Raw genomic sequence first — 10,648 nt, 5'->3', positions numbered from 1 at the left:
TGGGTTATTTCACAAATGTGTTGTGCACTAAGTCACATGGTTGTGTATATTTAACTGGGAATTTCGCGAAAAACTTCCAGCCTGTGCACCCTGCGTGGCAACTTGGAAAGGAATTCAAATCAAGAGAGCCAGTATCCTTTTGACTTAAAATATCTAGACAAGGTACAATGAAATAGAAAGTTTAAAACATCTGCTACATGGTTCACAATCAAATATTCTGGATTTTAGTCTTTCTACATAGTATTGTAATATAAAGATGCTACTTTTTTTAAAATTAATAGCTACTTTATTTATTTATTTTATTTTTGGCTGTGTTGGGTCTTCATTTCGTGCGAGGGCTTTCTCTAGTTGCGGCAAGCGCGGGCCACTCTTCATCGCGGTGTGCGGGCCTTTCACTATCGCGGCCCCTCCCGTTGCGGGGCACAGGCTCCAGATGCGCCGGCTCAGCAGCTGTGGCTCACGGGCCCAGTTACTCTGCGGCATGTGGGATCTTCCCAGACCAGGGCTCGAACCCGTGTCCCCTGCTTTAGCAGGCAGATTCTCAACCACTGCGCCACCAGGGAAGCCCAAAGATGCTACTTTTTACACAAAGTATTTTCTGTGCATTTACAGTTCACGATGTTTGTCTTTTTTATTATTTCTACTTAGCACTACAAAACATAAACAAATTGCAGTCTAAATTTAGAACTCAAACTTCATGAAAAATGCATGTTCTTTCAGAATACACATCTGCTAAGTGTAAACTCCCATACTTGGCAAATGGCACAGAGGAACTGATTACTAAGCAGATGCAGCTTCATAAGACAATTCACTTACTGAGAAATATGAAAGTATCTTTACCTTCCCTTGCTTGCAATTGCATTTGTCCAGACAGTCATTCAAAGAGATATTGCTCTTGTGATTATAGCTATTGCAATTTAGAAGACAAAGGATTCAATATTCAAAACTTGTATTCTTAAGAACAGTTATAAAAGTATTAGAATTTAAAAAGTAGTAACATGTAAACATTGATATAGAGAGACTGCTTTCCTATATACATAGCAGTCAAGGACAATATTTGAGTTAAAAACACAGGTTGTGCTTTTTCCCAACAGTACATTGGAAATTAGCTGTTTTTGTCCAAAAAACATTTAAAGATTCAGAGAAGACATCCATATTTTGCTTCAAGCATTTAAACAATTTTTCTGTTGCTCATGCAACAACCGTATTTACAGTTTTGGTTTAGGAAGATAATAAATTTTGGATCCAAGAAAGCATACAAACCAATACTGCTGAAACCAAACTGAGAAAAGTATCTCATTCCCTGGTTCCTTATAGAGCACCAGGAGAAAAGCATAGACTCAGCAGTTCTAACTGAAGTATAGTTACATTAGCATTTCGGAGCACAGTCATATTTGAGTATGTAACACATGTGTAGGTGGGGTGTACGGGGGAGGTGCAGGTGATGGCTTGATCCCTCTGGTCCTCATGTAGGAGAGAAACTGCTCTGGGATCTCCGCTAGGACATCTTTAGCTAATCTAGCCATGCTGAGTATGTGGTTTCCGCTTCTGTCAATATAATCCCTGAATGGCACAAACTAAATCAGAGGTGAAAGAAAGTTATTTAACAGACCTTAGCATGCTATTTAAATAAATTTAAAAAATAGAAACAAAAACCAACATATGTAAACATTTGGTTGTAGGAGAATCAGAGAAGCCTGGAATAATGGTGAAATGCATGATAATAACTATGCATTTTAAAGATATTTGATTTATTACAAATAGCTCTAACAGTGACCAAAACTTTCTAATATATACTTTATCTAAAAAGGGAGGTAATCCTTATCTATGTTTTTTCCGGCAATAACTCTTGTCTCCGGGTCCTGATACACCCATCATGTTGCTACATGTATTCTGCAGTTTTGAGTTCGACACCTAATTGGATGGAGCATTATCCTCTTCAGGGCTCAGTTTCTTGTCAAATGGAATTAATGCGTGCTTAACTCAGCTTTCAATGTAGAAGTATTACTCAAATCAGGGTTAAAAATAATAAATATTGTTAAAGAGTCCTAAACACATGTAAAGTGTTTTTAATTATATTACTAGACCATCAAATCACATGGACAATGAATATAAAATTTACACAGTTCACATTAGTAGGTACCCGAAATATTCAGTACATTGAATCTTGCCCCAAATGTTCGTTTTTTATATCTGTTATTTGGAAAGGCAAAAAATAAACAACCAAAAACCCTCAGCATAAGATTTTGGTATACTTCTTATTGAAATATCATCAAATATCAATATTCTTATTTTTACATTACATAAAAATTATTGTTCTATCTTTATATAAACAATCATGTGAGAATCCTTATCACTGAATATTCTGGCAATAGATTGCCTGATTCCATTCTCATTTATAATGGTTACTTAATAAACACTGCGCTGTTTGAGGGCATTAGTTCAATTTCCTCTTACAGACATCATGATTCTTGAAAGCAACTGGGAATGATTGTAACCGTTAATGTTGTGATAGTTTGGGGACACAGTAATTTTAGGTCTTGGAGAAAAGGCACAGTGAAGACATTTCAGGAGGTTGTACAATTTTCAAATATAATATTTTAAAGTTTATATTAAATCATTTTTTCCTCCAGAGAAACAGTGTTCACACTCTCATCTCATACTGTAACGTAACTGTTTTAAATTTATTTTGAAAAATGTACTTTTGATTTAAGCAGTTACTCAAGATGTGCCTTCAGAAAATTAACTTTTATTAGGAAGCAGACTTTAAACCACTCAGGTTGCGATAAAGCAGGTTAAAATGTTAAGAAATCAAATAGCAAATGTAATACCATTTATGCAGTGAAAGCAGTCTCTTTTAAGGAAGAGCAGAAAAGTACTCCTTTCTTTTTAAAATAAGGCACCCTATAGACAGAAGAATACCCATATGACCATAATTTTACCCTGTCTTGATACCAGGTGGAAAACTCAGCACAACTTTTAGAAAAATGTGTTAGAGAGGTGACAAATCTTTCTCTTACCTTAAAGGTAGCTAAGTAAGGGTAAGAAAAAACTAACAGACTGAATATAATCTTCAGCTGAGAAGAGAAATAGGAGGGATATGAACATTTGTGAAGTCATATTATCTGACTTGGACAAGACCTGACAAAGAGGTGCAAACAAAGTTAGGTTTATTTTTCTCTCTGAAACTATAATTAGAAAGGTGAGAAAATAAGAATCAACATAGTGAAGGATTAATAGAAAAAGATCTCTAATTTCAGCTATAGCTTATTTAATTCTTATTTTAAAAGGCATAGTATTTTTAAAAAGTTTAGTAATGATATGGTTAGTATATACATAATTACTTTTAAAATTTTAATTATTTTTAACACCTTTATTGGAGTATAATTGCTTTACAATGGTGTGTTAGTTTCTGCTTTATAACAAAGTGAATCAGCTATACATATACATAATTATCTTTTAAACTATTTGTTAGGAGATCAGTTTTTGAAGAATCTATAGCTAATACCTACATTTCAGGGAAATGGCGACACTCTAGCAGATAGCTGATACTTCTCTAGGGAAGGGGGATATTATACCTGCTGTGTTTTTCCTTTACCTCAACTTTGCTCTTATATTTACTTTTATTTTGGTCTTTTCTCTTACACCATGGTAATTAAATTCAATTATGTTTTTACTCCCTATTCTCACAAACTCTGGAATTAAACTTCCCAGGTTCAGACGCTGGTTCTGCTGCTTATTAGCTGTGTGGTCTTGGACAAGTTACTACTCTGACTCAGTTTCCTCTTCTATAAAATGAGGATAATAATAATAATGCCTACTTCATTAGGTTGTTGTATTAAATAAGTCAACACATAAGTGCATAAAATAGTGTTCAACTCATAATATGTATAGTATGATAGTTATTATTATTATTCTTCATTAATTTATAAATTTATATATACAATATAAATATGAAACTTTTCTTTCTAGTCTTTTGTTTACATTCATATCAAACTTTAAACATTTTTATCAATTTTTTTTATCTCTTTCAAACTTAGGTACCAGTATTATAATCTAAAACTGTAATTCCTGACCTTTTTGTTATTTTAAAACACCTGTTTTTTCACCTTTCCAGCAAATGCTATAGGATGTGCTAAATTTTTTATTGAAGTAAATATAAATTCATTTTTAAGAATGTTATGATACTCCGGAATGTCAAAACTAAGATTCATAATCACTGTTCTCATAATACATACAGTTCTACTCATCTTTAAAACATGTTCATAAACAATAGGTAAGAAAGAAATCTTAGTTTTCAGCCAAGGAAGGAAGTATATATCTCATTTAACTTACATTTGCTAAATGCAGGCACAGATTCTGATACGTCCCTTGAGTATTAAGGGACCTTGCCCCTGGGTTAAGAGTAACTGTTATAGCAAGTGATATTATCAACAGGAGCATCTCTTATCCCACATGTGTGTTGGAAGCAGAGAAAAAGATGTTGAGAATCTTCTACTCACTAACCTAAATTATCTAATCCTTTTCCAAAGAAATATTCATCTCTTCAGTAAAGTCATGAGGTACTTCCCTAAGTGAGAGATGAAATTGACAAGTGACTCTGTTTCCTTTACCTCTTATTAATGTTAAATCTTACACTTTTGAGGACAAAAATATATTCTCTTTCTTTTTGGACTCTTGCTGATATCCTTCTATAGTAACAATTTTCCACTCAACTTCTCAGACCCCTCTGTTTATTGTCCCTTTTAATCACTCATTTCTGATCACTGCACCTGGGGACCTCCTGTTCAAAATAACACTCACACATTTGTGAATGTATGTTGATCACTGACTATTACCACAAATTAACTTGGACCCTTAAACTATTCAGGTTAGAGGAACAAATCAATTTTTACTTTGCACTAATTTATCCCATTCGTATGAAGAATACAAATAAATGCATTCTGTTCAGTTGAAATATACCATTTCCTTGACACGCTACATCTTTCTTTTAGCATCTATCCTGTACAAGGAAAATGTTCTATGTGGTTGCTCTAACAGCTAGCTTTGCCTATTTGTGAAAAAAGTTTGAATCAGTTTGGGCAAATGAGCTTTTAGTTGTGGTTCTGCTCAATTTTATTTGATTGTTCCTACTTTGCAGAGCTCCATTAGTGATTTTCAAGTCTAAACCTTGAAGGTAATTATTCTCCTTTTAATGAAAGATATGATTTAAATATAATTTTTAAGGGAATGATAGGCTGGACAGCAGCTGAATGCAGCCAGGAGAAATGATATTGCATTATATACAATGGCCAATCCACAGCACAAGCAAGCAAACAAACAAATGGAAAGCCTTTACATATATTGATTTAAGAAAATAATTCATTTAAGTTTTAGAATAACAACCATAGAATCTCTTCCTGCATACTGTTTATATTATAGTCATATGAGAGTGAATCTTGAGGCAATGAACATAATCACACATAAGACTGACTACAGTGTCATATGTCAAGGTACAGCTACTATGAAACAGTGAAATAAAAATGCCTTCCCACTGGACTATGCCAACATACTAACTAATAATAATAACTGAGACTGATATTAATGCATTTATTGAGCAACTGGTATGTGAGAGGCCTTCTGCTAAATGATTTAGTACAACATCTCATTCAGTTTCTTACAAAGCAAAAAGGTAAGAGAGCCTAAATAGACCCTATTTTCTGATATTATTTTAGCCAGCAGTATTTATAGCATTGATTATGATGGCTTAGATATTTCCTGGTGATAGGAAGATTGACAATATTATTCTTGGTGTGCCCTTGCAACCCCAATATTATAAATATTCAAGAATATTTCTATTCTTAAAAATAACTCATTTAAAAAGTGTTTTAGTGAATGGTAGGACCAGGAAACCTGTAATGGTGGAATGTTTTAAAATTTTATTCAAGGTGAGAGAAAAAATGCTAATTCTTCTTGAACACAATGTGATATATAAATGTTTACCCTGGGAACTATTTTTAAAAGATCAATCACCATTTAGGAACTTTTCCATGAAATTAGAAAAGGGTGCATCAAATATCCTTAACTAAATATAGACATGTAAGTCAAGGTGTCACTGTCATTCAGGAGGCTACTAATTCTCTGGGAAGATTTTAGTTTCCTGTTAGTATCTGTGAGATCTCATGACTCTCTCAGTTCAACTTTACATGGTAGAATCCCTTGAGTGTTTAGCTATATCCTCAGGTGTCTTCAAAATCTTTGGTGATCTCAGTGTCACTTTATGGTGATAGACTAGTCTCAAGATTCTGACTTTCAATGAGAGGAAATATATAATTATATATATATATGTATATATGTGTGTGTTTTTATGTATCTTATACTGATAAGTAACAAAGTATTTTCATGTCTGTTACTTCCTCTGAGACTCACAACATCATGGAAAGAGCAAAGATAAAAGAATGGAGAGTCTGGAGGTAATGAAAGAAAGGCTCAAGGGAGATTTACTGACTTGTTCAAGATCATAGATCTGAGTCCTATCTCACTATTCTTTCCAATGTAGCATATCCAATTAGAGATGAAATACTTTCATGATCAAGGGAATTTTTGTTTTATAAATAAAATAACCAACAACTGTTGGTTGTCACTAACATAACATGTTAATCCTCTTAAAGTGAATCTTAATGATGTGAGCAATCTTAACTACCTTCTAAGGGAGAGAGTAATACCAGTTTCCCTTAAGCATCATTTAAATGATACTATGAGATATGAAGCTGTCTCTTTTAACTTGGTAAAAATGCATTACAACAGCAACATAATACATTTTAAAGGACTTCAAATTCATATTTCCATGCAGTAATTTGATTTTTTGGTTACTTTGAACTAGACATTATGGAGAGATTTTTAGAAAAAGTGCAATTACTTGGACTTATGCTAATCAGCGTAAGGTGAATAATCGTGTGTCTAATTATAAAAAACAAAACATCGTGGGATTCTTAAATAGATGACCACATCACCACGTTCCCTTTCTCAGCTGCTTTTAAACGAATTATTCATGTGTGTGTGCTTTTTACGTTACCAAGAACATTAGGTTAAAATGTTAACATTTTAATGTTAATATTTAAACATTAGGTTTAAATAATATTTAATTACCTTCTTAAAAAACTGTTTTACAGATGTTTCTATTTTAAAACTTAATTTTGCTGACTGATGAAGAAGAATGCTTTTTTATCTTTGTCAAGATTAATCTTTATAATATATTTACAGATTATTTTATATTATTCTCCCTCTCTAATTTTTAAAATTATTTTTGTTGTATTTTACTGAGTTCTATTTCAGTCATGTATTTTATATATATTATCTGATAAAATCTTTAAACAATGCCAGAACACTGAAATTTAGAAAGCTTATCCAAGTTATCACAGTGGACAATCCAGGATTTGAACCAAATTCTCTTGCATTCCAAATTAGATTATCTTAATGACTGCATTATGGGTGAATATATAGATTATTATTTAGGAGATAATATTGAATTCCATTGTTTGCTCCTTTAAGTGCTCAAATTGTACTGAGAACTTTCCTTTCCTATTTAGTCTTCCCTTCACAGTCTTTTTTTGCTTCTGACATCCTAAAAGATATGAAGACTCTAAAGTATGCAGAAATTTAGTTGATTTAACTCCTTTGTTTCACTTATAAATATTAATTGCATTTTTTTCTTTCTATTCACTCCCAGAATAGTAGGCTTTAGTTAAGTATTTTTCTTGATTCTAATAGAATTATGAATCATATATATGTCTATATATCTATATAGAGAGATATATAATCTATTATTATGTTATATTTTATTATAGTATTATACATATTATTATATGTTACCATGTATTATATTAATATTATTATTTATATATTTTATATAATTTTTGTATTTATATATAATTATAAGATCTATTTTTCCACTTTTCTAACCATAAGCTATGGGGGAAACAGAAAAAAATCTACATTTTTGGTTTATTTCTACTAAGTTTACTTACACTGAATATGCATCACCTGTCTTAAAATATATTTAATCTTTATTGAGGGCTAAGTAATAAATAGATAAGCATCATTAAAAGCCTGTTATGTTTCTAGCTTTTAATTTTAGTAAAGATCTCAATGATATTTTCTGGTAATAATAAAGTAGGAAAAGACACTTATTAACAATTCTACTTCATATATGGTGAACATGAAGTATGGGGGAAAGTAATTTGGTGCTTATTCTAGGCCATTACTTAACATGCATTTTATAGAGAATCAACTGCCTCAATCAAACAGAACCTGAGACTCTTGATTTCAATTTAAGCTCTTCATTTACAAATCAGAGATGACATGGGCTCTTCACAATGAACAAAATAAATAATTTTCATTAAATTGCTTACCTGCACAATGTCCCTTTCAGCATATTTTCCTCTGGAGGAAACTCTTACATCATCTCCATCCAATTCAACCATTGCTTGAAAATAAAATAGGATCATTTATTCAGTGCATTTTAGCTAAATACTATAACAAATGTAGGCAATAATGAAATCAAGATGTATGAAGTAACAATATGTCCTATGTTAAAGGCAGAAAGCTTGTTGATCCTTTCATCTCCTCTGTGATTTCTTCCACAAAACTTAACTGAGTGCAAATTTTACAAGTGGAGAAAGCAAGCTCAGACCTCATGTGACACTTTGAAAGATGAGGAGAGCCTATGCAGTGTAGAAGTCTTTAGGTACATCTCCCCATTCTATAGATCCTTAACTCTGGATTACATGCTTACATGACTGATTCGGCAAGTGATGCTAATTCATTCAATTTTAATTTTTTCTTTCTAATTTAAGAAGCTAGGCACTAATCATTATAGAACTTCCAATAACAATTTGAACTTTATTCTCTTTGAAACTACACAAAGCTATATAATCATATTGTCTGTAATCTTTTTATGAATAGATTTAAAAACAAAAAGGCATTTGCTCTGCTCTTATGGTGATTGGATAAAGCATGAAATTTCTGAAGTATGATTTTTTTGTTGATTAAAAATAATTTCAACATTACATAGATCAACTGGTATTTGGGAATACTGTGATATAACGGGACAGCTGGTATACAATAATGTTACGCTGCAATTAAGAACATTTTCCAGAGTTTAATGTTTCAGTGAGAATTCTCTAAATAACTAATTACATGAGGAATGCTAATTTGTACTTAAAGTATATTCTCCTACTAATAATCCATTTTGTATGCACATGATATTCACCAGACTCCGGAGAGCCACTTGCAATTATGTTTGCTTTGTCATCTTCTAAAAAATATTAGAATACAATCCTCACCTTTTCACTATTTTCTTCAGTGCTTGGATAATGTATTTGGGTTAAAGACGTTTTACTTTTTTTCCTATTTTATTTATTTTTTTGATTGAGGTATAATTGACAAATAACATTATATTATTTTTAGCTATATAACATAATGATTCGCTACTTGTATATATTGTGAAATGATCACCACAATGAGTCTAGTTGACCATACATAATTACAAATTTTTTTCTTCTGATGAGAACTTTTAAGATCTATTCTCTTAGCAACCTTCATATATGCAATACAGTATTAACTATACTAACCACACTGTACATTACATTCGTGTGACATACTTATTTTAAAACTGGAAGTTTGTACCTTTTGACTTCCTTCACCCATTTCACCCACCTCCAATGCTGGCAAGCCTCTGGCAACCACCAATCTGTTTTCTATATCTATAAGCTTGTTTTTTTTTTTAAACAGGTTTTAAGTTTACTTTTCTACACATGTTCAGGAATCAATGTCTGGGCTGAAACATTGCCAGTACACATAATTGTTAGTGAGCCATCATCCAATAATCTCCTTAGATATATAATATATGTCATAATTTAGTAACATGTAAATTACCAATAATAAGGTAATTAACTTATTCAAAATACAAAAGAACTATTTTTTTCTCTCCTAGTTATTAGGCATTTAAATAGGAAAATTCATTATACTCAAATATTTTCAATAGTTAATTCCTTTTTTTGGTCTAAGTTTGTTTTCAAAATTTTCATATTACTTTGAGACATAAATGTACATTGATAGTGACATGCCAGCAATTGGAGAATCTTCTCCTTTATTATCTATATTTGTTAATAACTCCTAACAATTACCCTATACTCACTCTAAAATGGGAAACAAAAATTAGATGATAATCTGGGCCTCACCTTCCACAATCCTCTACAATCTCCATTGGCCTTTGTAAGTGTTTTATTTCAATTAAAGAAAGTGACAGTTATTCAGGCAATAGTGTATTAGAATGAGATCCTATAAAATATCTCCCACTTTTCAGTATGTCCTTTGAGTTAAAAGGCTATGGGTAGCAGAATTGGAGGCTACACTTGTGAGAGCAAGAAGAAAAGAAATGGCATATAAGTGGTGGAAGGGAAATGTTCACTCTTCAGTTTTTCAGATCATCTAGTCCTCAAGGAGCCTGAAATTGTAAGCACAGGTTCCCCATCAGTACCCGTCTCTGGAAAAAAGATATATAAGGTACAGACCTGTATTTCTTTCTAGCCTTGGGAGACAAAATCATATTAGAATCCCTTATAGTTCTCTCCCTTTCCTAACTTGTATCAAAGCAGTTAACCAGATG

General features: G+C 32.1%; 1 protein-coding gene across 1 annotated transcript in view; it reads right to left on the bottom strand.

Annotated features, from left to right (window-relative positions):
* Positions 1 to 263: 263 nt before the first annotated feature.
* CPNE8 (copine 8) overlaps positions 264 to 10,648 on the bottom strand; it is a 318,004-nt gene continuing 307,619 nt past the window's right edge. The window contains exons 19-20 of the mRNA XM_082419257.1: positions 8,391 to 8,464; positions 264 to 1,577 (exon numbers count right to left, since the gene is read on the bottom strand). Of these exons, the coding sequence (XP_082275383.1) occupies positions 1,389 to 1,577; positions 8,391 to 8,464 (263 nt within the window). The 3' untranslated portion in view covers positions 264 to 1,388. The remainder of the gene's footprint in view (positions 1,578 to 8,390; positions 8,465 to 10,648) is intronic.

The sequence above is a fragment of the Balaenoptera physalus genome (genome assembly GCF_965194825.1).
Source record: "Balaenoptera physalus genome assembly, chromosome: 13".
Taxonomy (NCBI): Eukaryota; Metazoa; Chordata; class Mammalia; order Artiodactyla; family Balaenopteridae; genus Balaenoptera; species Balaenoptera physalus.
The sequence above is the reverse complement of the archived record's forward strand: the minus strand, read 5'-3'. Positions and strand labels throughout refer to the sequence as shown.